This window comes from Apteryx rowi, unplaced genomic scaffold (genome assembly GCF_003343035.1).
Source record: "Apteryx rowi isolate R43461 unplaced genomic scaffold, aptRow1 scaffold_76, whole genome shotgun sequence".
Taxonomy (NCBI): domain Eukaryota; kingdom Metazoa; phylum Chordata; class Aves; order Apterygiformes; family Apterygidae; genus Apteryx; species Apteryx rowi.
The window spans coordinates 893502-920576 of NW_020451049.1; the positions used below are offsets into that span (position 1 = coordinate 893502).

Consider the following 27075-nt stretch of genomic DNA (forward strand, 5'->3'; position numbering starts at 1 on the left):
CTCCACTGCCCGGGCCCAACCTGCCCCTGCCACCACAACTGGTAAATGGGCATGACAACCACAGCAAAAAGAAACGAATGCGGAGCTTCTTCTGGAAAACTATCCCCGAAGAGCAAGTCCGTGGGAAAACCAATATCTGGACAATTGCTGCAAGACCACARTATCAGATTGATACAAAGACGATAGAGGAACTCTTTGGGCAGCAGGAAGAAACCAAGCCCCAAGACCCCAGAAGTCGATCTTTAAAGTCTTCATTTAAAGAGGCTAAAGAAGAGGTAAGAATCTGAAGCAAAAATCTCTCTCTTACGTAATGCGGTAGGAATTGGTGTGAATTCTGACTGGCCTTAGTTTATCCATTTCTCTCCTATGGTTCATTGTTACTGCAAATTTGTCTTGATTTGAGGGGAGCGGAACAACAGAGAGGATAAACTCTTTGTTCTTATTGGTACAAATTTGTTTTTCAAAGAGCTAGCAGTATCTTATTATTTTAACTTGATAAGTGCTGTGATTTGATCACCTGCTAAAATTAATACATAAATAAGTGAAGGGAGCTGAAGGCATCTGTACTTGCTCTCACTGGTTAGTCCTTGAGTTTTCAGTGTGGAACAGAAGTGCACTTCACTGTAATTTTTCTCTTCAGCTCTTCCCTTGTGTCAGTTGTCAATATGTTCTGTATGCAAACATGTATCAGGCAAGAGAGTCCTCCTGCAAGAATTAATATGTCCAGAAACATCTAAGAAGGGAAGTACCAATACAGCAGGAAATAAAACAAAAAAAACATAATATGATGGTTAAGGATATTTGTTACTTAATAAGATAATTTAAAGATTTTGATTCTAATGAATGTTGCTTTCACTCCAGTGAATGCTTTGTTGTGTCTGCTTTGCCTTTTCTGGACATTAAAATAGCCTGCTTGACTTTCCGGCATAATCTAAAGATTGTTATTGATTTCGTTTCTAGTGGGGAGAAGGTATATTCCAAGCACTTTTCAGTTGAGACATTCTCCAGTGAACTGATAAGTAATGCTTCTAGTTGTTAAATTGTGATTTATGGGCAGCCTCTTTGTGAGGCCTAAACTGCATTGTCTCAAGTGATCTTTCTGTGTAGAAATGCAGATTTGAGCACCCTTGTCTCTCTATATGCATGCTGGCTTGTAAACAAAATACAGAGGGCATAGGGTTGACAGATGGAACTATGTACCAGTTTTTAGTGAGAAAATGGGGAATCGAAGTTGAAGTATCTTGCAGAATTCAAAATATATCAAAATAAAATAAAAAAGACAAACTGAGAAACTCATGTACTGATAGTGTCCACTAAGTGCATTGTATGTAGACCAAAATAAGGGATTTAAAACAGGCATGAGTATTGCAGACTGAAGCCCTACATTGGGAAGGAGTAGTTGAGGCCAGCTTCGGAGGTAGTCATTCATCTCTAAACTATTTTCGGTCTATGTTCATCTTTAGATCAGGATATCTCATTGCAGCAAGCGACCTTCCTGTCCTGCACGTAGATGTATAGAACCCCTTCGAGGATGTTTTCAAAGAAATCCTCTTCCGGGATTGTCGTGTATTAAAAACCTAGATGTAGCAAAAATGATGATAAATTTCACATGGCGACAGAGTGTAGCCCCTAGTGTACAGTAGTTGGGGTAGAGAAAACCCCAGTGTATTCTAAAGCTCCTGTGTTTCTGTGCACTGCCTGAAACCTGGTACATCCTGGGGAGGTGCAGCGTGATGTTAGAGATTCGAATTAGAGGTCTGCAAAACAAGTAGTCTCCAAGATACAATCTCTTGGAAACAAAAATCTGCCTTGCTACAAGTTAATGCATCTGCGCACACACTGGAGCTGATAGGGTGGTCCAGTGCATCTCTGCTGCTTGATGCCCATCCACCCTGGTTCAGGGCTCCCACACGGCCTCTGCAGATGGCAGGGAGTAAGAGTATATGGCTTGCCTTGATGAGCGGCTTATGCTGCTCAAGTGCCAAAAATTCTAGCTGGCTGCTAAGCCAATGCCAAGCATGCTGCAACAATGTGTCAGACAGCAATGAGCAATTTCTTGTGTGTTAATGGATTTTGCAGAATTAGTTGCTTAGTGAGGAAGGAAGGAAGGAGACAGTCCTGAAATGCTGTATGTTAATGGAAATGGAGAAGCACAGACATGCTATAGCTTGCGTGTTTAAAGTTACTGTAGCCATCATTCAGCAAACATGTTGAGATTTGAGGCACAGGCAGTGTTTGTGATTTCTGGTGCTGTAAGCCACCACTCACTTACTTTCATGTTTTAAAATATGATGGTTATCCTCAGTTCACTGTAATAAAATGTATAGATGTTGCAAGGAACCAAGGACAGGCTGAGGAGTACACAACAACCCTGTGACCTTGTGGAGGGAGCATTAGCCTACAGCTGAGGAAGCTGACTTGGCTATGCCTCTGGCCTAATAGAAGAAGGTGGACAAGATATTTTGCATTTCAGTACCTCTGTTCCTTTATGTGTAAAACACAAATGATGTTAGAAAGTGCTTTATGATAGAGCGGTGAAAAATGCTCTTTCAAGTTTAAATAATGGAATTAACCTGGTTGCTTTAGGATGTCAACAGCAAGTTTTCGTGATAACTTCAAGTGCCTAAAATTCAAGTATCAGTGAGGTCCAAACCTGAAAAAAATCAGGATGCCTCCAAAGTGCTGTACTTGTTCATGGCCAGAGACAAGTGCTCTTTTTGCTCAAGCTGTGTACCTCTCTGTGCCGTGGTGTAGCTTCAGTGGGAGTGGTGAAGAGTTAGGTGGTGATGAGGGCGCTCCCCAGGGAGAGTGGAGGAGTTTCATGGGTTCGTTCGTTCTCCAGAGATCACTGTTGATTATCCATTTATCACTGGATGAAATGCATGAGCAGTTCTGGAAAAAAGTTCTCTCTTTGTGTAGGAACTTACAGAATCGCGTGTCCTTTTAATTCACTTTCTAGCGCTCTGTATGGAGAAGGTAGGTACACAGCTCAGGTTATTGAAACCCAGTTCTGGAGTCTCAGTACTAAACTTCATCATCGTAACAGAAGTCCCTTTGGACATTTGAGCAAATGATTTCCTTTTCAAAAACAATCCCTCACCAAACCCTTAGGAGATTAATTAACATTTCCTTAACTAAGAGCTGAATTTGCTCTGTGGTTTCATGTAGTTTGAGCCTCTGAAAAATAGGTGATGAAGAGTTTAGTCTACGCACCAGCTCCAATTTACATTGAGCATCCTTGGTGGTGGCACAGCATGGCACAGCATGCATTCACTAGACTGTAGCTAACCTGGCAGCGGAGTAGGCAGAACCAGCTCATCACCAGCGAAGGGAGCTGATCTTGCTTTCTCCTATGAGCTTCCCTGCTCCTGCCTCCCACTCCCACTCATCTGTGTGCTTGCACTGGCACTCATTGGACCCTCTGTAAACAGATTAAAATCAGTAACCCAGCAGAACACTGGTGGGTTTTCGTTTGTTTTCTACTGGGGTAGTTTCTATTATTTTAGTGAGTTTAGATGGCTCATGTAAGGGTCCTGTGAATTTTAGAGCCTGTGCAAAAGACAGGAGAGGAGGAGGAGAGAGAAGGAAGATGGAAGGGGCAAACAGGATATTTCTCTTCTCCCCTCCTGGACATGCCTTCTCTCTGTTTTCCCTATGCTGGCTCTGATGCTCATTCCATCTTCTTGAGAGCTGAATCAACCCTTTAATCCAGCAGAATCCACCAGTGCCAGCCTAAGGGAAGGAGCAGGCCAGGAACGTGGCAGGGAGAACAGGATGGAGTAGGATAGCCCTTTTGGGTGGTAGTGAGCTGCTAGGTTCACTCAAATGCACTATGGAACTGCGCCTTTCCTCAGCCACTCCAGGCAGTGTGTGTGACTCGGGGAACAGAGCCCAAAGTATTAAACTCAACAGTGATGATTAGCGTTATAAAGTGAACTGGAAACTGAAGCAGGAAGTTGTCTGCATCCTTCCTCATCTCCAGCACTGATCCTGTGCCTCCAGATAATTCCATGCTTGCTAAATTTTGTAAACTGTATCCCACCATGTGAAACCGCATTGTTCTTACCCAGAGAATACACCTAATGTTCTGCTTTCACTTACCTGTCATAAAACCATGTTCTTATGTCCCTGTTCCTCATTGACAATCTTGTGGCAAGAAACTCCTATTGCATTTCTGCAGACAACCACTACAAACTCAGTATTGAAACGAGGCTTCCTGGGTCTCCCAGAATTCTCCTCTGAGTCTTTCCTGTTGATTGCAAGTTTACGTCCGAGTTCAGGAGTAGGTTTCCTCTTAACATCATCACAACTTCACAATGGTACCCAAGCTAATTTTCCCTTTCCCTTTCCTTCATACAACTGCATCTAAAACAGTGCATATTGTACTGGTAGATTAAAATTGGTCAGCTGATATGTTATCACCCCACACTGTCTGCTCCTGCTCCAGATTTCAGTGCACAATGTATTGAGATAGGCTGATATACGCTGGTTTGAAAACTATGCTGGTAAGAAGCAGATTCATGAGTGGATCAGCTGTCCTTGCTTCAAGGATTGTACCGTTTATGAGAGAGAGGTGGCAAGCCTGTGAGGCAGTGACACCTGCGTTTGCTGGCAAGTGTGTGGCATGATGCAGGTGCTGAGATGGTATTAAGTATTTGAGGGGGTTATAATATTTCCAGAGTAGCATAAACAAAAGTTTAATAGTTTCTCTGGTAGGAGAGTCGAGGAAGATGAGAATGGAGAAAATTCTCCTGAACTTATCTAAAATAAATCATAAGGAACCATATGAGATTTTCTTTGGTATGGAGGGTCCCAGTGAAACTAGGGCATTCTGTTCTCAGTTCTTAGTTATAGTCCAGTGTAGCTGCTTGAAACAAGTCAGGAAGACAGAGAGCATTGTCAATGGACAGCACTTGAAAATCTTTTTAGGTGGCAAAGAGAGATTTGATACCTGCTGTGCTGGCACCAGTATTGCAGGTGTGTATGAATATAAGATAGGGATCGGCTTTATTAAAATCTGGGATAGTGTTTAAAGGGTAAAAAGAGAAAACTTGATAGGAAATCATATCCAGACAGCTTTGGGTAACGACAAAATCAAATGAAAGCTCAATGGGGAAGAAGAGTAGACATTAGGAATAGATGTTAAGACTGAGTTTCTAAATCTCATATGGAATGTGTGTATTCAGTGTGACAAAGAAGATACCATGTTTTTGTGCAAAGAGTAGGAACTTGTATTTTTGGAGTATCTGCTAGCTCCCCTTTCTCCTCACTCTCCCTTCTGGAAGCTCCTTCAAGATAGTTAAGTAGTGACAGATATTTCAAACACTTTTTATAATCTTAGAGTGGACCCCCATGCAAAGAATGATCAAAACCTGAGCCATGTATTGTGATTAGGTGCTTGCACAGGAAAGTAGGAAATTATAGTGTAGAATCATATACAGAGCAAGCAGAATGTAAGGTACTTAAAAGAATAAAAAGATTAGAGCATTTGTTTTATGTTGTGCTGATAAGGCAAATGCAGCACTATACATTATCATCTATTGTGTTTTTTCAAGAGAAGAAATAAAAAAACCCAACAGTTTTGTTTGAGATAGTGGTGTAAATCTGAGTTGTGCTGTGGAAACCAAAGGTTTACCCAGCTGATGGTTGGTCTTATTGTAACAGTTATGGATTATGACTGAAAATGATATGTGGAGAAGGTTAAGTGTGAGTATGTTTAAAAAAAAAAAAAATCCACCCAAAAACCAAAATGAGGAAGGCAAAATTTATAGGCTTGAACCAGTACAGAGAAATCTTTGATCCAAACAAATGCCTGAACAAGCTATAAAGCTTGGCCAAGAATGGCTTAGAAGATGCAGCGTCCTTTCTTGTAGCACATCTAGATAGGCAGTGAGCAGGGCAATTAGAGAATGGAGCTGCAGTTTGAGAGGTCAATGAGAGGTCCCTGTAGTGAAACATTTGAAAAAAGATCAGATAATGCAGGGGGAGAGATAGTTTAACCTGTCCTATGTTAATGATCTGTGGGGGCTTCTCAACTCCTGAGATTAGAGGACTGATTGTGCTTATGCTCATCTCATCTTTGCTTAGGCTGAGACTGAAGGGCTTCAAGCTAGCAATCATCTAATTAAAAACAATACTCTGATATTTCTTGTGTTTTCTCATCTTTGGTAGTTTCAGGAGAGAGGCAGTTCCAAAATTTGGTAAACTTTTTAATTTAATTCACTTTTTTCAGCTGAGGAGGAGGCTGTTTCCTAGTATGTGCAAAAGTGTGTTGAGGATAGCACATTAATCATATCTTTATTTTGACTGTCACCAGCTTGCTCCAGGCTAGTTCAATTTCTTGACAATGCCAACGTTTTATTTATATTTCCAATTCTTACATTGTCACAGAGGTTAAGATACCTTTCCAGTTGTCAAAACCTCAAACATCATGCGAGTCCAGCAGCAGTCTTGAACATCTGTGTGTACTGAGTTCTTTTATTATAGCAGCGGGGTGACACTGTTAACATGAAACAATTCTCTTGTGCTAGCAAATCTCATGACTTTTGTAGCTGTTATCACCAAAATAGCTTGTGGTGAAATTTCAACCTTAAGGAAATTAGGAGACATGATTCACTAAAACAGTGGCTAACATCTCAGATTTGTAGTTTTATGTGGTTACAATAAGGAAAGCTATTTGGCATTAAAAAAAAAAATTTTTAAATTTTTAAAAAATTGAGTCAGGGAAGAGAAGTTAAATTCTTTTCTCTGCTTAATCTCCAGAATTGCACCTGCAAGATACTATAGCAAATCTTCTTTAAAATATAAAGTGAAGGGAGATTGTTATTTTATTATGGGTTTCTGTTTGCTTCTAGATAAAGCAAAGAGATTTGAGCATTATCTGTCTCAAGTTTTGATTTGAGATTGATTTACTTATCTTTTTGTTTGATCAACATGGCTGCTAGTTCATGGGAGTGAAGTCAGTAGTGCAGGTTGACCTCTGTTTATAGAAAGCCAATGCTGACATTTATTACACAACCAGTGACATATATGGATTTTGAAGTGTGGTACTCACTAGCTGTGGGGCCTTAAATGCAGTACAAGATATTACCTGATAAAGCAACATTTTACAGGTACAGCATTATGAAATAAGCTATAAAAATGTTTTTACTTGGTAATGAAATAGAACTTGCCGTGATTCCTTTTGCAGACATTGTTATGTTTTTTTCTTTTTGCTTGAAAAAAGGTGTTGTGGGTGGACTGTATAGTTCCCTAGTAAAAATTAGTTCTGTAATATACGATTTTTTTTTTAAAAGAGGTGACTCTGTGTATTTATTTGGCTTGTGATTTGTTGGCAATTGTTTGCAAACAATTATCTGTAGTAATTGAAGGAAAGGTATCTGCTTTATATGCTTTTCTTTTATGTATTAATAGATTAATCTTTCTTGCTTTCTCTCTCAGATTTCCATTCTGGATGCAAAAAGAAGTATGAATATTGGGATATTTCTCAAACAATTCAAAAAGTAAGATTTGATTTTTCCATTCAGCTAATGCGAGCTACAGATAGATGTGTGAAATTCTCTTTACTTCTTATCAAATATGTTGTATATTGTGCACTGTTCCTTATGGATTTTACAATTCTGTACAAGTTTGTCATAATTTGCTTTCTAATACGTTTAGTTTTGAGCGCCATTATGCCTTAGGACCAAATATTCAAAGCTTGCTACTGTTCACTAGTTGAAGTGAGTTTTCATGTGCAGTTAAAGGAAACCCTTATATCTCATGTAATACTGCATGAGAGTTGCTTTTCATTGACTTCTTCTCTGTATAAAGAATGAATAGAAGGGGGTGAGGTGAGAATTTTTTTTTAAGAGCAAATTGTTTCAATGCTATCTTTATTCACTGATAGTGTTACTCTTTAATAAAGGCATCACTGAAAGTGGTGTTAGAATAGTGCTGCTGTGGACACTGATACAGATAACCTTATTATAATTCCTTTAAGCAGCACAGGCATGGTTTTTTTTTCAATTTGTGCAACTGCATCTATTCACCCTGCAAGTGTTAGAAATGTGTATGCTCAATTGTTTTTTCAAGGTCTGCTGAATCCATCATTGAAGATATTTATCATGGAAGAAGTGAGCCCTATGGTTCTGAATTGCTGCATGAATTTCTTAAATTATTACCAGAAGCAGAGGAGGTAAATAATGGTTTTACATGGAACTTATTTTTGTGCAGTTCTGCTGTCTGGGATTCCAAGGTGAAAGTCTGTAAATGAGGAATCCCAAAGCCTTCCTGAGGTCAGGGAATAGGAAACCACTGAGTGCAAAGGTGTAACCTTCATTTTACATATGATATTGAGGTTGCAGTGTAATCATTCCTTCACACCAAGTAATTTCACTTATTTTTAAGCTGCTTCTTAATGAAAGAACTGATGAGGTTTTTCTTTTTCTTTGATGACCCTTGTGAGCTTTTGTCCCATAAACCCTTCACCGAGAATTGGAACCCTCCTGGGTACTGTGCAGATAACTCTGCACTGGGGGTTAGAAAACTCAGAACTGAAGTACATCCTAGTGCAGTCAGATCAAGTTTCGCTTCTTTGGCACCTGCCTCATACTTCCCTGTTGCAGTGCCTGCGATTTGAGTATTGGCAGCCCTATGCTTCTGCCTCTTCCCTGTTCTGGTTTGCTACCTGCTCAGTTCATCTAGGATCTGCCCACACCTGCGCCCAGGTTATTGGGTTCCAACAGGATGGAAAGGCTGTGCCACTGTGTAGCACCCACAGATTTTGTTAATGTGGCTCAGCACTCCAAGAGACCTGTTAGAAGGTACAATCACCAGCAGCATGTTCTGCCATGTCCCTGTGCCCACCATGCGATCAGCATGCAAGTACTGTTCCCCCCCCCCCGCAGTCCCACCTTCCGAGCCCATTCACATGATTAAATGGGTGAAACTTCAAAGATTGAGTTGGGAGTCCTGCTTAATGGTGCACAGTTCCACATCTGCTGGTGTATTTGCACTGACCCATTTGTATGTACTTGAAAGAAATGTATACCACAGATTTGACATAATTAGCATTAGAATTGGTTGAGTACTTCACATCAAAGTAGTGGCTGAAACTTGGGAAACTGCTAGTTAACACACGCATATAGATCAGCCTTAGCTCACATGCTTTACCACTTCAAGGTCATACTGTCCAAGCACTCTGTTTTCTCTGTGCAGCAGCAAATCTTAGATCCCGTGTGCAGTCAACAGCAAAACATGTGTCCTATTATTTTGCTGTCAAACATATAACCCTAAACTGGGCTGCTTTTGCAGGGAATCTTGTAAGAATTATTGTTATGTTGCTATGTTCTGTTAATATGATTTTTAGAGTTGGAGGATGTCAGCAATTTGAAATGTAATTAATCTTAAAAAAAAAAAAAAAAAAGGTTTAAAGTAGTTTTGTGTGCTCAAACTATTCCTCCCCCCCCTTTTTTTTAACTTTTGCTATATGTATTCCTATATTTAAATGGAACTTATCTTCTCCCTCTGAAAGAATTAGATAGAGGAAAACAGCAGAAGTACTAGCTTAAGAGAAACTGATTCCTGGTTAATTTTGTGTATATTGAGCATTCAGAGTAGACTGAAAAAAAGTATTTTTCTTCTTTTCGTCTTTCTAGTTTAGATCTTTGATGTTATTTTAACACAAGTAGAAAAACTTTAGAATATGGTACTCCCCTGTGCAATATAAATGTTGTAATTCAGATAGAATTCTGACATAAGCTGCTGAGTTTTATCTTTTGGAGCATGACAGTAGTGAAAGCATATCCTTCTGCTAGCTGTTAGTAGGTAGTGCACGGTTTCTGAATCCACAAGAGATTGCCTGGAGTACGGCTGGACGCTTTATATGCCCAGTTTTGCTGCTTACAAGTGAAAAAGTGCATTTAGTTCTGACTAGTAGGTGATTTGACAACAGGCCTACCCCTGAAGACAGTGGGACAAAGCACTTAAGTAGTGCTTTTGAGGAGTCAGTAGAGAAATTAATCCAAGAGATTTTATGGTGGAGAGGAGTATTAGAACTTAAAGCTTGTGATGTGGGGCTTTAATTGTTAGATTTGTTGCTATTCCCAAGGGAGGGCTAGAAAGAGGCTTGTTCCCTTCGTGCAAATATTTGTATGGTATTTAATTAGTTCCATGCTTCAGACATCTCATTACACACCTTCAGGAAAAGGAAAGATCCCCTTTCCCCTCTATTTTTCTCTCCATAATTATTTTACTTCTTGGGAGTGAAGCCCTGCGAAATACCACAGCTAGAGCTGGAATGGGGCGGCAGGGAGTTGAGAGTGATGGACTAATGCTTCCGCTGGTGTGGAAAAATGTTCAGTGCCTTCATGTCCTCATGCTTCAAATACTCAAAGAATAAGTGGTCCAATAACTCATTTACTGCTGTTGCTCCTAAAATTTTACTGTGATCAGTTGAAGAATTTCTTCTCTGTAGGAGCCTCAGAGCTTTTGTTGTTTGTGCATCTTGGCATTTTTCCCTGAATGTAAGTTAATTGTTCCCCTTTTATGTCCCCTTCTTTTTTTGTTAGTTTATTAGCTGCTTCCTAATCTAAGTACCTATCTCCCAGAATACTGATTCATGTTTTGCTAAGGGGAGGACATCTAAATTGTGCAGTTCCTCTCCCTGTAGAAATAATCCAACATCACAGATTCATCTGCTGGTGTATTTGGTGTATCCAACATCACATCCAACATGAAGTGGGGTTACTTGTTCTGGTGTGCCTTATTCTGCTTAATAGCTTCCAATGTCTTTTTGTTCTGGTGGTCATACCGTGTGACACAGCTTTGGAAAGGTGTTGCGGCATCCTGCTGCTGGCCTGTCCCTGCACAGTGTCCCACCTGTTCTCAGCAAGGGATTGCTATCGAGAGCCATTCTCCATAGATACTTCCCATGGTATAGACCTGCTTGGTTGCTGTAGGCGTTCAGAAAAACTCTGGGTAGAGACTTAGGCAGTCAGATCCTGAAAAGATCATTGTTACTGAGTTACCAGCTCTGTTTGTCCTGGTGTAGCTGTGGGTGGGCTTCTGCCGTTCCCCTTTGTAAACTCTTCATTTAGCAGCTCAGCTATTTACAATCACATTTCCCAGTTGTCTTGCAAGTTGGAGTGAGGGCCTCCCATCAGGTATGTGCTCCAGTAGCTGTGTCTTTGGAGATGTCTTCCGCTCTTTCCTTCACACAGAAGTCTGGAAAAGCAAAAGGAGGGAGGGAGGAGCACCATTGCTGGTCATAGCTATAGACAGGGTGACTCTGGACTGTCACATTTCTTCATTTTGACCAACAACCTTTACAGTTTATCTAGCGCGAATAAACACTGGCTTTATACTCTAATCTTATCATGTTCTAGAAGTGTGGTGATATATAGCCACGTTACCTCAATGTTTCCCTAGTCACCAGTTTGACATCTGTGACACATTTTACATCATTTCAGGCCATATTATCTCAAATGGGTATTATCTCAAAATGGATATTCCAGTGTCTTTGAGATGGTACAGCTTTTTGACAAAGGAAGCTAAATGCTCAGGCTGACAAATAAATTGAGCATCTGTTGTCTTTAAAATTGTTCTTTCTTGTTTTAGTATTATATTGTGGCAACTTTATTCACATGCAGAAACAGGTGTCAGCACTACGAATTTTCTAGCTGGTAACTGAAAGCTGTAGGGATTCTTGTGCATAAATGGCAAACACTGGCACTTTGCTGGATGATTTTGTCAAACTGTAAATAAGAGCATTATTGAAATATTGGCACTGTTGTGAAGTTTTTTGTCAAACTGCAAATGTTTGGGTATTTTCAAATGTTTAATTTGAAAACTGGTAAGTTTTTGAAGCTGGCAAACCTGGAGCTTGCTGTGAGGTTCCATGCAGTGTTTTGTTCAGGGTTGTGGGTGTGGTACCAGGGTAACTACATTGGTAAAAAGGTTCAAGAAAAAGTATAAAAATTTTTTGAAATGTTCAAGAAGTAAGATTAGTAATTTTGTGTAAGCTGTCTTTTGTGTAAGCTGTCTTTAGAAGTATTGCTGTTTGTCCCTTACTGAGCATAGCAGTTTTGTAAGAGGATGAAATGCAGATTTGGAATCTCAGCTTTTTCCTGTTTCAGCCCATTTCTTGTCCAGGGAACCTTTGTCTTGACTGAAGCAATGGCCCCTTTCTGCTATATCGCTTCTGAGAAGATTCCTGGCTGTGTTTCTTAACTATGCCCTGTTAAAATGTCTGACAGATGTGATTTCTGGCATCCTGACTAAAGCAGAGGAGAATCTTTTAGCTGCTTTTATGTGCACATCAGTGCACATCATTGCACTGTTCAGCAGGCCCAGACTGGTAAAGGTTGAGAGAGTCCAGTATTTAGTGATCTAGAATAGCCAGAATTTGTACTTTGAATATATACAGAAGGACGCATATCATACTGCTAATCAGCTCACCCACACACATGCACGCCCAGGTTATCAACATATTGTCTTACCTCCTTTATAGTGTCTCAAGCCTGTCCTTTGCTTTTGTACTCTAAAACCCGGTGATCTTTCCCCTGCTTTACTGGAATTGTTTCTGTCTGTCAGCCCTATGCTTTTCAAACCACATTCATGTATTACTGCCCCTTCTGTTCTTCTTCCAGTGCTGTATAGGGCGGACCATCCTTCATAGCTTTCATCTCCTGCTTCCTTTTTTCAACCCTTATGTTAGCTACRTCTTTTTTCTCCTTTTCTCATTGTCTGCTGACAGAGGTTTGCCACTCCCCAGGCATGTGCCCCGTGGTGTCTCCTTACCTAATACATTAGCTGCCTTCCCATGAGCCCTTGTATTTGAATGCCACTGTGATGCATTTGGGGGTTTACTTTTCTGGTCTACTGTACTTGGCTATATTTATTTATTTGTAATGTAGGGATTATTTGATTTGAATGTGAGGAAATACTGTATTATAGGCACATATGAGGATGAGAGGTATATTGATTTACATTCTTCTTCAAAAGTCCTGGATTTCCATTTAGGAGTGCAACATCTCTCTTTTATGCCATAAAGTAAAATTCAACTAATTGTAAAAAAAGTGCTACTGGTACCTTGAAAATATCTGAGAAATTGAGTGGCAGGAATGTAGTAGCTTTCCTGTCTGTGAGAAATAATGATATATTTACAACAGGCATATCTACTCCAGTTGTTCACAAATCAAATAAAAGATCAGGCTTTCTCTGTTTCATAACTGTTTTAAAAATGAAACCAAATTACATATGTGAGAACCTCTTGTATCTAAAATCTGATTTTGTGTGCATGGGCATGCATGGACATTGCAAATATATATTCCATATACAGATATAGTGAAAAATTATATTAGTAGCTCTATGCCCAATTTGAGTAATACGGAACTGAGCCTACAATGTAATTATGCTTCCTTGCATGTATATGTTACGCAGCCGTATCTTGTTATGTCGTTGTATACTGTTGTGCAAAATTATTTTATTGTGCCTGGATAGAGGCAGTCAAGGCCAGTTACTCATTGTGATTTAAAAATAAACCCCATTTCTTAGCTCTTTTGTGTTCTCAAACTAATTATAAACCTACCAACTATATCTGTTAACGTGATTAATAGCGAACTTCGTTGGCAGTCTGCATAGTTTCTTAGCAGTTCTTATTAGCTGTGTTTGATGTTTTAGTTAGATTCCCACTTCCAGAAGCTGTGGGGGAATCTGGGCTCTCTTTGCGGAGCGTTAGGCAATGTGGCTGCAGAGAGAAGAGGCTTCGTGGGCGTTTGAGTAGCCTCGCTTGGAGCACCGATGGGCGGCTAGCCAGAGTGTGGCCGAGGAGGTTTTAGCTTTGGGATTCAGAAGCCGTTATTTCAGTTTACAGGTAGTGTGAATTAAGTCATATAACTTCTTTTTCTGCTTCGTGATGGGATGGCTGGTCTTCTTCAATTATGAAATTTGTAATAAGGAGGGAACATACAGCAAACTGTTATCTTAACTCTACCTGAGCTATTCCCCAGACTATTTACAGTTTTAAGATCAAGTTAATAGGAGATTCGGTCTCCAATCTAAAAGCCTAAGACATATATGGAGAATAAGGCTATGCAGTGCTGAATTAAAGGATAAAAGGACCTTATAACTCTTCTGTGTTTCTGTTTTGTGTACTTGTGGCGTGGGTCATTATTGTTCGCCTTTCTTGGACGCTGGGACTTGTTAGGAACTTGGGGGGCTTGTTAGGCACATAGGGACTTGTTAGAGTCTTTGCTGCTCCTCATAAAGGTGCAGTTTCAAACATCTAGGGCAAAGATGGTGGGGGCTAAGATGGATGGCATGGGCTGGAAAAGGTGTTACGAGGCTGCTGTGAGCACTGCTTTATATCTTATAGCTGATTACACAGGCTGTCTTTTCGGCAGACTTTACTGCCCAAAATATTTGCACTGTGACATCCCCACCCCAGCTTATCTGTCAGAAGGCAGCTTGGTGAATGGCTTCTGTAGTGCTTGAGTAGGGAAACTCCTCCCTGGATGATTTCTGGGATTTAGTACTCCCTTGTACCACTCTGGACGTTGTTCCTGATATAATAGGGCAGAAGAAAGAGGATTTCATCTAGTGTCTATAAAATGCTTTGAGAAGTTCAGCAGTCGGGAAACAAAGATCACTTGGCAGTGTTAACATTCCACATAGATATCAACAATTACTACTTACTGTCAAAAGCATATTTAAACATAGCACACGCAGTATGAATAAATTAATATGCCTATGAACATCTCAGCTCTTGTTGTTTACTTTTTGTGCATTTAAATCTTAAAATTGCACCTTCCTGTAATTTTCTGTGGTTTGGGGATTTTGTTTTGGGGTTTTTTTGTTGGGCTTTTTTTTAGTTTTTTTGTTTTTCTTAAAATCTGAATTACCTGTATCCTTTTCAGGCAAACTTTGAGATTTGCAACATACTAGAATAAGACTGAAGAATTTGCAATACTTGTTTTTTAGGTTGTAGATGACCATTTTTTGGAAGCTGGGTTAAAGGAACCACCTGCAAAGACTAAGATAGTAGATATCTCCCACCCCCCCCACTTCATGATGTGGGGAAAAAGTGTTTATTTTGTTTTGTTTCTTGCTTGTTTAGCACCTTAGAAATATCAGGAATGTCAGGTCTGGTCTTTCCTGTCTTTTGTTGGCAGAGTTCTTGGATGACTCTGTAAATTAGGAGTTTTCTCAGGCCTCAAATAAGTGGGCATGAAGTTTGTCTTTATATGGAGCTTTTGTCCGAATATCTTGAGTTAAATGGGGGGTTAAGAAATGGAGTTAGATAGCCTGAATAAAAATTGCTCTGTTAATTAGAATTCTCTTTCTTTGTCATAAATCTTTTTTTTTAATTTGAAAACAGAATATAAATCTTTAATTTTGAATTTTCTTCAACTTAAAATGTTTTATTTTTAAAATCTGGAAAGTTTTGTTATTCTGGGTTTAATCTGCACTTTTTGATTTCTTTCTTTCTTAAAATGTGCTCTCAACACTTCTATTTTTTTATAGTGTGGAGAAAGAATGGGAATAAAGCAGAACAAAGCTGTTAAGACTCCTTTTTTTCTGCTAGTTCAGCATTTATTTTCAGTTCCTAACTTAGCAAAGCCTATATTGTCTTCCACTATAAATCAATATTACATTTTTTACTGTGAAAACAGAAAAATAACTTAAGTGATTAATTTGGAGCCTGATGTTTTGAAAAGCTTGTGGATATCTTGGTAAATCATGGCAGCCTGAAAATTGCTGATGCCCTGCTATGGCGTGTCTCTTTCCAGGATAGCTTAGCATGCTTTCTAAAACTGAACACTAGCTGTGTAAATGTGGTTATGAATGGGCTTTAAGTATAATGTAGAAGGAAAGGATGATGGACTAGTGGGTAAATCCATGTTTGGGGAAATGTACAAGTGATACTGTATGTGAAATTGGTGGTGGAACGAAGAAATAGTATACTTGGAGTGGGTTCTGCTTTTGGACATGATTGCTGTATTGGAAAATGTGGAAGAAATTCCAGTTATGTTTAAACATATGTGCATGTATTTTCCAGTTTTTCAATATAAATAAATAGTAGGTATGTGGGCAGATCAGTGGCTTCCAGATCATGCAAATATATGGATTTTGATGGAGCTGGGAAGGGAGATAGACAAAATGAATGCAGTGATGTTTCCTTTACATGTAAATGGTGTTCTCACAGTACTGACCATAAATAACTTGAAAATGCAACCGTGCATTTTTCTTTAAAGTATTTCATATGAATGAAAAAATGCAAACTCAAGATCATGAAGTTTTACTCCTTACAAGAGTTTTGAAGGAAACAGTTGAAGCAAGTTTCTGGAAAAATGTAACTTAAACCTTAGTGACATTGTGCCAAAGAAGCCTAGACAGTCCTATGAAATGCTGAACACAGTTGATTTTAGGCTGTACCCTCAGTATACCACACTTGTTGAAGAGTCAAGGATCATTTTTCTGATCATCACCTAAGCAGCTATTTCGTGTCAGACAAAAAAATTCAGCTAGAGAATGCCAAATGGAGCAATTGGAGAGAAAACAGCTAATTCTCCCAGGAAAACTGGAACAGTGGTGTTCTAAACATAGTGATGAGGGCAGTTTTTTACACTGAAGGAGTGTGAGCATGAGGGACTAGTTGGGGAAGCGGAGGAGGTACAGGATGATGATGGCACCATACTTTTATGCTGTGGTGCCTTGCTAGGTTTTTGGGAGAAATGGTGACATTGCTAGTTTTATTTTCTTTTGCCTGGGGTGTGTGCAGATTACAGAAGCTTGGGCAGCGAAGCCATTCAGTCAGTCACTGAGTGGCCTCCCTAATTCCTCCTGTTAAATTGACTGCTTTGGAAGATGTTTCCTTCCAAAGTCAGGTTAATCCTGAGCTTTGATAAAGTTCTTTGCTAATGTCTTTTTCTCTTTTCTAGGTGAAGAAATTTAAAGCTTTTGATGGAGATGTATCAAAACTGTCTCAAGCCGATTCCTTCATGTATTTACTCATCCAGGTGCCAAAGTAAGGAGATAATAGGTTTATTCTGTTCATGAAAAACATTCTGTTTTGGCTCTCATTCTAAGCCTGTTTGTTTGTGTGCTCCAGCTATGCTCTTAGGATTGAAGCCATGGTGCTAGAGAGGGAGTTCTCACCCTCCTGTGCTTCACTGCAAGATGACATGAAAATTATAAGACGGGCAACAAAAGGTAATTAAACATGTTGGGACATGCATAATACTCTTGTTTTTGTTAGCATGTTAATTAGTCTGCATTATGAAGGCTAGAGCTTGAATTTCAGGTACCTAGTAGCTATTAAAAGGAAGCTAACTCCCCTCTGACAAATGCCATCAGGGTGTGCCTGGTGAATCTGTGCTTTGCTTCCACCATCAGAAACCTAGAGGCTTTGGACACACTGGCAATAAATTCATGACCAAAGCCTCCAAACTGTGTAGCCAAGACTGACAAAAGCAAAGGTGGCCATGGCCAAATTAGGACGAATCTTTGTCTTTTGAGTAGAGTTTGCTCATTCATGCATCGCTGCGACTCTTATTCAATCAGTTTGTTATGCTGCTTTACTCACCCTTTCAAATATCGATGGAGAAAATCACTGTGTAGTTTCCAAATTTCTCTCTATCTGGTTACCTTTTGAGGTGGCAGTATTAGTGGGCTAAAATCTGTATTGTAGAAACTAGTTCTATTGTCATTCCTTTGCCTTCTGTTTTTCTTGAATGCCTGTTCTCTACATTGCACAACCTTTGAAACACTTCAGCTGGCTATTCCTAAAGTAATCTGGTGTCTTCTGCTCTGCAGGAAAATAATTAATTTTCTAATTTCATTTAAATATTAATGCTGACCTTTTCAAATCCCTTCAGTGACTATTTGTACTGTTTCTCAGTATGAAAACTCTCATTTCATACTGGTAAATTTTATGACCAGCTACTGGAGCACTGTCTAGACTGCTTCCAGTGGGGTAAAAGGGCACAGTAGTAAGAATATTCAACTATGTTGAACTATGAGTTCATTGCCTCCAGAGGAGATGCTTTTGTCTCCAGGTCCTGCATCAGGCCAGTCATGCAAATCAGATGGACTGAACCTCCCTGTTTTCAGTCCACTTGTGTTGTGTGCTGGTCTCTATTTGGTCTTTTCACTTAAGGGTTTGTTGATTGCCTCAAGTTGTTGAGGAATTATGTCTACTTCTCTTTTCCATTCTCCCAGGTTTCTTTCCTTGTAATTAAGCTAAGAGAATATTTACTTAAATTCTAACACTCGTAATCACTAAGGGTTAGGATGGTCTAAATACCGTGATGGATCCTCATCTAGCCTGCAAATGGATGTGCATCATAGTGATGCTGAGCAGGCTCTTACTGTGCAAAATCTTTAGATGTTGCCTTCTCTTCTTGGCTTTGTGAAATCTGGTATTCGCTTTTGTATTCTCTCCTCTTTCTTCCTCCTTGCTTCCTCATCTGTAGCTGGTTAGATGAAAGGCTATTTAATTAGTTAAAAGTTTTTAGGCCAGTAATACTGAAATCCAAAGGCACAAGGGCTGTCTACTTTCAAAATGATAGATTACTGTATTGTGTTTGGCAGTTAAATTCAGAGTAAATTATAGAATGTGGACTTTGAAGCAAAATAATTTTAGAAGTATTTATGCTGCAATAAATAACATTTTAAGGAATCCACCTTTTATTATTTTTATTTTGTAGAATACGGTACCTTACATTAAAAGCAACTTGTGTTATTTTTCTTGCCATATGGGGGCTTGCAAATTTGCAGTTATTTAGTATGCAGTGCCATTTGTGCTAATTTAGCATTTGTGTTAATGCTAATTTATTAACTCTTTACAGTTCTACCTTTCTATATCTTATTTCTAAGGTACTCATCCTTGTAACTTCTAAGCATATGCATTGTTTTGTATTCATGAATGGCTGACTGAAAAGGTGTATGAATTCAGATAAAATATTGCTGGGCTTTTTGCAAAAACAGATTATGTAGGAAACAGGCTTCTGTGGTGAAAAAGCTTTAAAAGGCAACTTTATTCCATTTAACTCTTTGCATCACACCAAATATAATTTAGTGCTAAATTATCTATGATGTGACTGAGATAAAATAAATGCCACTCTGAGTTGGTGACTATATAGAAATAAAATGGTGATTCATGGAGGGAGTGGGATAAGCAAGGAAAATTTAAACATTACCTGATATCTTTTCAGGCCTGATGGCTAAGTCTCCCTATAAAAGTTATTGTTAAATAGCCCAATCCTGAAAGATGGCAAATGGATCCTGCCAGGTGCAGAACACTTGCTTCACACTGGAATTAGTACGTAGTGAGGATGCTTAACCACTTGCATGAGACACTTTCAGCATTGCAGGATTAGGCTCCAAATGTTTTGTGAGTTACTGGCAGTTGCCTTGGAGATACTACGCTTGCTAAGCTAAAGTCTGAACATACACTTGAGGTTTGCCAGCTGTGCTTGTGACTTTGAATTATATAGTACCATTTTTTTCCCCGTGGCCTTTCAGTTTATTGTAATTTCCTGTTAAAATAAAAATCTTCACCTCTAAAGGCTTGAAGTGAAATGGAGTTTGGTAGCTGACTGTGTGTATGTTTCTAAACAAACAAGTGTTGGACAGCAATTTTCTGTTCCTTACAGAGTTAATGACTTGTGAGGAACTGCATTCCATATTGCACTTGGTCCTTCAGGCCGGGAATATTATGAATGAGGTAAGTGACATCCAAAATGGAGGGCTGACTGACCAAACTTCATTATTGGTATCACAGTCCATTGATGTCATGTGCCTTAGCTGTTTGCTTGTTCCTTTTTAGGGAGGTTATGCTGGCAATGCTGTTGGATTTAAACTGTCATCACTGCTCAAGCTGGCGGACACAAAAGCAAACAAACCTGGGATGAGCCTGCTGCATTTTGTTGCTCTGGTATATAAAAACTGTTTTGCTGAAAAGGAACTGATATAAGTCTAGAACTGAAGATGACTGGTGATAGAAGGAACCATGTGCCTCAGAAAAAGAGGCTTTTTAAGGCTTTGATTCTAATCTTTTTTCCTCTCGTGCCACAAAATTCACCAGTTTTCCTATGTCTGGTCATCCTATCCAGAAACCCATGGAAAACTTAGCTTTTTTGTATGATGGGAAAGATTCCCTTCATCTGTTGTCTTCATTGTAGCTTTCCCATTACTGTCCTGAATGCTTCTACCATAGAAGTGGCTTCTTTTGAAAAAATTTCTTTTAATCTTCCTGTTGAATCTCCCAGGCAGCTTTTTTTTTTTTCTTCTTTCCCCGCCTCCCTTGGTGATTGACATGTATTTTTAAAGCTGATGCAGATTTTTGGAGTTAATTTTTTCCTTCCCTTCAGTCTTCTTGATTTAAGAAGGGAGAGGATTTAAATGCTTCCATGTGTGACTTTGGTTATCTGTGTACAAACTGGCTTAACAGATTTCCAGTCAGCTAACAATGGGGTATTAACTGATGTTTGGGTGGGAGACACTGTATCTGCTCAAACAATGGCCACCAGTAAATTGTTCTTTCCCTAACCTTCCCTATTAATATCTGCGGCTTTTTTCACTGGCAGAAGCGGCCATTGTTGTGCACTGCAAAATGGAAGCTGTTGTTTAAAGTTTCTAGTTCTGATCCCTGCCTTTATTTAAAGGGGGCGTCTCCTCTCAGTTGTCAGGATTGAACTGAAAGAAAAACAGTGTAAGAGAGAAACTTTTAAGTGCCCTCTCAAAAGCTTTAGAACTGCTTGACTTTTAGGTACTTTATCACGGTAATGGAATGTTAATGGGTTGTGTTTGTTTTGTTTTTTTGTTTTTTTTTCCCTGTTTGTTTCAGGAAGCCCAGAAGAAAGATGCTTCTCTTCTCAACTTTTCAGAAAAAATTAAGGATGTTCATGATGCTGCCAGGTAAGCCAGGAAAACTGAGATCTTACAGTTGGACTATGATTTGGAAGTTTCTTATTTGTGAAGCTATGTAGCTCATTCACAGAAGTCTTGGCACGAAACCTGAGATTGTTGCAAATGTTTATTGTAGCTTTGAGGGCTTCATTTCCATTTGCTAGCAGAGGTATGCCTGCAATGTGCCTTCAGGTATGAGGTTTTTTATGACATGATCTCCATAGGTTTTTTTGTAGTTTTACTTCTGCCGACTAGATGAACATATATGTTACTTTTAAGAGGTCAAACTAAAAGCATGTTACTGGTTTTCCTTAAAACATTTTTCAGCTATATCTGAGCTGGCTACAATGCTTTTTCCAAACCTGGTACCAGATACAGGTGCTGACCTGGGCTCTGTTAGATGTTTCTTGATATTTGGTTTGCTTCTCTGTTTTTGTCTTGGAGAGCACCTCACTTGTAGCGCTTCTCTATTCTGGATATTATATTATGAGCCATTCAAAATAGTGGACTTCAACATTCTGTGTCAGGTGAACTTGTCACCTGAGCACTTCTGCATCCTCTGAATGAATATGGTTTTGGTATGTTTATTCAGCCAAATGGAAAATCTCAGGGGTTTGGAGCTCTGTGTTGTTTTCATCTTAAGGTCTCCAGCTGCATAATTTTAAACAGAACCTGGCTTATACCTTGATAACTGTACTTGCTCTTGTGAGAGGGTGCAGTCTGAAGCACTGAACTGGAAGCTAGTGATCCTGCAGTTCTAATCCCAGTTCTGCTACTTCCTTGCTCTTGAGCTCTGGGCAATCTATTTACATTCTTTTCCATGCTGTAAAATGGATCCAATCTCCTAGATCTGATGCAGGATTAAGTAATGTCTGCAAAGGACTGAAATCTTCTGAGGGAAGGAGTGGTCATGGAGTTAATCAGAACATTTTTGATGGACCACCTGTGGGACACTGCCATCCAACCCACACAACTCCTTGGCAGTCTGCCTATGCAGCTTCCCTCAGCATCCAAGCCCCCTGGCAAACAGCAGGGTAACAGGCAGAAGCTTTAGTCTTGTGATGTTTTTTATAGCCACTTTGTTCTTTGATCACGTTTGTTAACACTGAAAATCTGTTGTAATTCAGGCTGAAATCTATATGGGCAGTGTACTCTCTATTTTGAAATTTTGTAGGAAAGAGACTGTTTTCTACACCTACTGAGTTTACAACATAACCTTCTAAGCATGGTTAAAGGGAAAAATGAAACAAAACGAAATACCTGTCTTACTGTTGGGCATGAGGAAGATCTTTATTAGAGAAAACTGCCATGTACAAGTTGCTCATAAATTTTCCCGATTAGAGCATGTTAGAACAACTACTGTTATGCTCTATTTTTATCACCCTGCCTTCTTTTCCTGTAGTCCATCATCCTCCTCCTTAGCGGGCAGAAAAATATAGCCTATATCATCTGCTGCTTTCCTCATTTGCAAAAACATCTATGATCTGCCCAGAACAGGGAGTTAACTTCAGAGATGAAATAAGCAGACAAAGAACAGCATACATTATATTCATTTGTGTGTTCACTGGCAAACATACACCCTGCCACCATCCTTGGCCACATGCACTTCTGCTGCAAATTCTTCAGCTTTACTGTTTTGAAGTCATGCTACTGGTGAGATGGTCTTAGGTAGGAGAGTGTGTGCAGTCGTTAATTTTTACCATTTTGGAGACTGAAATACTTTAATTCCTAGTCAAAGATCAGTCCTTCCTGTGAAGGAAATGCCATCTGTATTGAAGCATTTACTCTTGAGGTGACTGAGGGGTGAGAGTTGGAGCTGCTGTCATATGGAATATGAGTCTCCCAGGATAAAGCTTAGACTCCATCAGATCAGAGCTATTTGCTGTGGTGTTAGGTTTGCCGAGTTATCTCTGCCTAAAAACAGGAGCTCTGCTGCTGATATGTAGTAGAAGGATGAAATGTTATAACTGCAGGGTTGAGACTGGGTGGCCTGCATTGCTGTGACTGCTTAGAAGAATGTAGCGTGCGGTTTTGCAGTGCTGAATGCTACTGCTGAAATGGGCAGTCCTAGCTGACTGCCTCTTCTGACTCCCTTTTGTGCTAGCTCTTATACTTGAGCTGGACCAAGCAAATGATCCATCTGGAGGCAAATTGTTTTTTTCCTTTTGCTGGGTTAGTTTTCAGTTCCCAGATACGGCTGACATTTAGAAAATGATTGCTAGCACAGGCACTGAGGAAAGAAAAGGAACAGCCAGTCAGAGACAAGATGGCATCGCCCTTTTTCATGGTAAGGCTGAGTAGGACTGGCTTGAGTTAATTGTGAAACCTCACCCCATGGGAATCTTTTCAGGTTGCAAATAAGGAGAAATATGCTTATCTCTCTGCTAACTTCCAGTTTCTACTCTGGAAAGATTTCCTGAACAGGCAGGTCTTGTTTGATAGCCAGCTCGCACCTCATGTTAAGCATCCATTTCTGAAGCATATTGTCGCTAACCTGTGGGTAACTCCTTCCCCTCAATAAGCATTTTCTGTATATGCTATTTTTTAGGTTATCCGTTGATAATATAGAAGCAGAACTCCACTCACTGTCTTTCAAGGCAAGATCTGTTAAAGACAGTATTCGTCGGGATGCCAAACTCTTTCACCAGATGGAAAGCTTTCTCCAGGTTTGTAGGATATCAGTGCTAATGTGTTACTGTCACCTGAATACAGGAGCATTCCTCAGCTGGATGTAATATGTGTGGACATGTTAATAAACAGAAGCATTGTGTTAATATGTCTACCCTATCAGTGGTACAAAAGTGTTTCAACTATATGCTGTTTGTCAAGTAAGAGTGTTGGAAGGACTGTGTTTTTACAGGGAGGGATATTGAGTGTACATTGCCTGAGGGCTGTTAGGCAAGCATATTTAATGTCTGTGAAATGACTGATGAAGACCAGTAGTTAAAATACAAGATTATTTGGATTGGTCTCTGGTTTTGTACTTAACATGCAGATGCTATATTTTGGGCAGCTGTGATGTTACACTAGTGCATGTCAGTTTTAGCTGAGACTATGCTATGCATATAAATCCTGATTGTTGGGTGACTGAAGAGGTATTGTTTGAGACTTGTACGTTAAGGGACTGTTTTCTGTACTAATTTACCCTTAGCACAGAGTATATTATTTTAAGAGTGTGTTATTTTGTATTATTACTGCTGGGTGGGTTCTCCTTTTCTTTTTTAGTATTCCAGCAACTTTTATAGATATGAATGTATATAGCACTTAACTTTGAAGCAGCGTTCTTAGTGTTTTCTGAGTATGTGGTGATGTCTGGAGAAATATGTATAATACTTCAATTAAATGATTTTTCTGTTTCACTCTATAGATAATTATTAAAAGTAAGAAAGCAGGTGTTGATCTGGAACTTCACCTGCCCTGTTTTTCAATTTGCAAATGTAGTTAATAGTCCCTGCAGTTTTTCAGATGTGAAGCTGATGAAGAAAGGGGTGGGCTAAGACTGAAATAGCTGTCCTCATTCACTCTGAATTATTGGCTTTTATCCATTGCATCCAGACTCTTTAGTGTTATGTTTTAACATGTTTGGGATTTTTTTTAACTTAATAGATGGTTTTATGTAACACTACAACCTTGTTTAGGCCACATTCCAAAAGAAATGTTGGGGAAAAAATCATTTTACAAAGACATACCTTACATAAACACTTCCGGTTTTTGTTTTTAAATTACAAGTGATAACTAAGCTGATTAAAAGTCAGCTTTCATTATCTCATCCTTATGAATACATTACTGATATATGTGGGAGGAACTAGTTTTCCATGTGTTTTGTCTATTGACCAGTTTATCTCAGTTTATCTTTAATCCAGCTTTTTATTTTTAATTGGCTAACAGGTAAAGATTTATTCCTACCCTACTGGCATAATTTGACAAGTAAATTCCTGGCAGCAGGGTTGGCTTAAATGATCGTCAGTGCCTCCAACTGCCTTTTCCCACCCTTGTGCTGTGGTGGCAAAAGTATTTGGATGTCCATGGGTTAGACAGCATCAGAGAACAGATTTGTCTGGAAAGTAACTCTTCTCTCCAGGTTATTTTCAGCCAGATGTGTTCTGAGATGTGGGATAGTGCAAGGATAGGAGTGAATGGCTGGGCATGCAGATGGGGGAGATAGGCAATTGCTGCAACTTTTTTAAGCAGTTGTGCTGCTGAAAGTCTAATCACGGCCTAACTCTCTTCCTCTTGAATCTTTTTTCACCAATCTACTCCAGCCCTCTCTGTGTAGCTCTGCACTTATGATTCAAAGTACTACTTTATGGGAACATTTTTGGATGTTTTAATATATATTTTCAGCATTTTCTTACCTGTCTGGCATGAAAGCCGCCTTTGTCATGGTCTAGGGTAGACTGAGGAAGGAGTTGATTGTGTTATGTATATCCATGAATTTATCCACATGTTTTTTGGGAAAAGAAATTAATTCATTTAAGCTTAGTTGAAAGTTGCAAAGAAAAATGGGAGAATAAGGCACGTGGAGCTTTCAAGGGTCTCCCAAGTGTCCTAGTACGGTCTTTGATTTTACTCATCTAAGAATTAAAATTCTAAGTCTGTTCAAGTTTTGAATTTCTTCCCAGTTTGTATCCCAGTCACTAGAATTTAAATTTTGATTCATCCATTTCCCCTGACCTTCTTAACTCACTTTCTGAAATGACAAGAACTCCTTCTGCCTTCAAAGTCTTAATGTCCTGGGTTCTGTAACAGCTCCTAGGCTGGAACATGAATTTCATTGCTTCCTAAAATATATAAGATCTGCTATGTCTTTAAGTTATCTGTCTGGTTCATGCCGTATATGTTTTCCTGCAGTTTGCTATAAGACATCTAAAAGAGCTTGAACACCAGAAACGAGAATTACAGAAGGAGGGGAATGCTCTCATTGACTTTTTCTGTGAAGACAAAGAAACTATGAAGTTGGATGAATGTTTCCAGATATTTAGGGACTTCTGCATAAGGTTCGACAAGGCTGTTAAGGTAAGAGCAGTGAATGAGTTTCTATTTATTTGAAATATTTATTTGAAATAAATATTGGCTCACATTGGAATTAAGTTTTTTTTTTCTGCTTATGGGACATTTTACCAGCTGTGATATTTGCTAAAATGGGCTATAACAAGCTGCTCTCCTACAGACATTTCTTGCCATAAGCCAGATGTGAAATGGTCTTTCCGCCCAGCCCGGTATGCAATCTCACTGTCCAGTCATCAACTCTTTCTCTACTCTGCATCTTCTGCTGCAGGCCAACTAGACCATTGAGACAGTATGTCAGGGCAACCTCTAGTCTCACTTGCAAGTGGGCTGCTGCTTCCTCCTCCTTCTCAGGGAAGCATCTTCTGGTTGGTGATTGGTAAGCTGAGCAGACACACAGATTGCAGAGATTTCCTGATTAGAGGTGACTGCTCAGGCCCTGAGCCAGTAATATTAGGTCAGCGGAAAGACCTAGCAGTGAGGCAACACACTGCATGGACGTACCAGTCTGAAACAGCAGTAGCTGGGGCTCTGTAATGCCCTTTTGTTCCGTGACTAGATGCTTTTTGTCAAATAAAGTAAGGACTGTGTTTTCCACTTTGTTCTTTCAAATCCTTTTTGTGGGTTAAAAACTCACAAAAGATAACAGGCCTACAGTACAAAGATACCTCATCACTAGTGTGACTGCTTTTTTACTAAATATCCTGAATTGGCCCCAAATAATTCAAAAAGTGTAGTGTTGGAGATGAGCATAGGCAAGGAGTGCTTTCAGCATCAGCTACAATTTAGGTTCAGGAAAGTCTGCCTATCATTACAAATAATTTTAAGGCCTTTATAAATAGTATGACTTAGATGGACCCACAAATTTCTTTATTTTCTGCCTTCTACATTTGACAGCACTTTATATAAAAGCTTTAGCTCAGTAAAGGGGGAAGAACAATGTTGGTTTGTAGCAGGCTAACAGGATATTCAGGTAGCACGGTCTTTGTGCCATTAGCTTACCTAACCTTTTCCACCCAAGACAGCATGTAGGTATGCATGTATGTGAAAGTTATGCAAACAGATGAAACCAAATGGTGATAACTATTGCAAATATTGTAATGAGAGGTGACTTTGTGCATATATTAAGTATATGTTCAATTATTTATTTATATTCAGCTGTTACTCTGAAGTCCA

The 27075-nt window shown here is 39.4% G+C and overlaps 1 protein-coding gene across 1 annotated transcript in view; it reads left to right on the top strand.

Annotated features, from left to right (window-relative positions):
* Positions 1–27075, top strand: part of FHDC1 (FH2 domain containing 1) — a 33315-nt gene that overhangs the window by 258 nt on the left and 5982 nt on the right. Inside the window, 10 exon segments of the mRNA XM_026088188.1 lie at positions 1–275; positions 7441–7502; positions 8074–8176; positions 16923–17008; positions 17093–17193; positions 19638–19708; positions 19811–19918; positions 20831–20901; positions 23441–23558; positions 25744–25908. The exon segment at positions 1–275 is cut by the window's left edge and continues 24 nt beyond it. Coding sequence (XP_025943973.1) covers positions 1–275; positions 7441–7502; positions 8074–8176; positions 16923–17008; positions 17093–17193; positions 19638–19708; positions 19811–19918; positions 20831–20901; positions 23441–23558; positions 25744–25908 — 1160 coding nt within the window.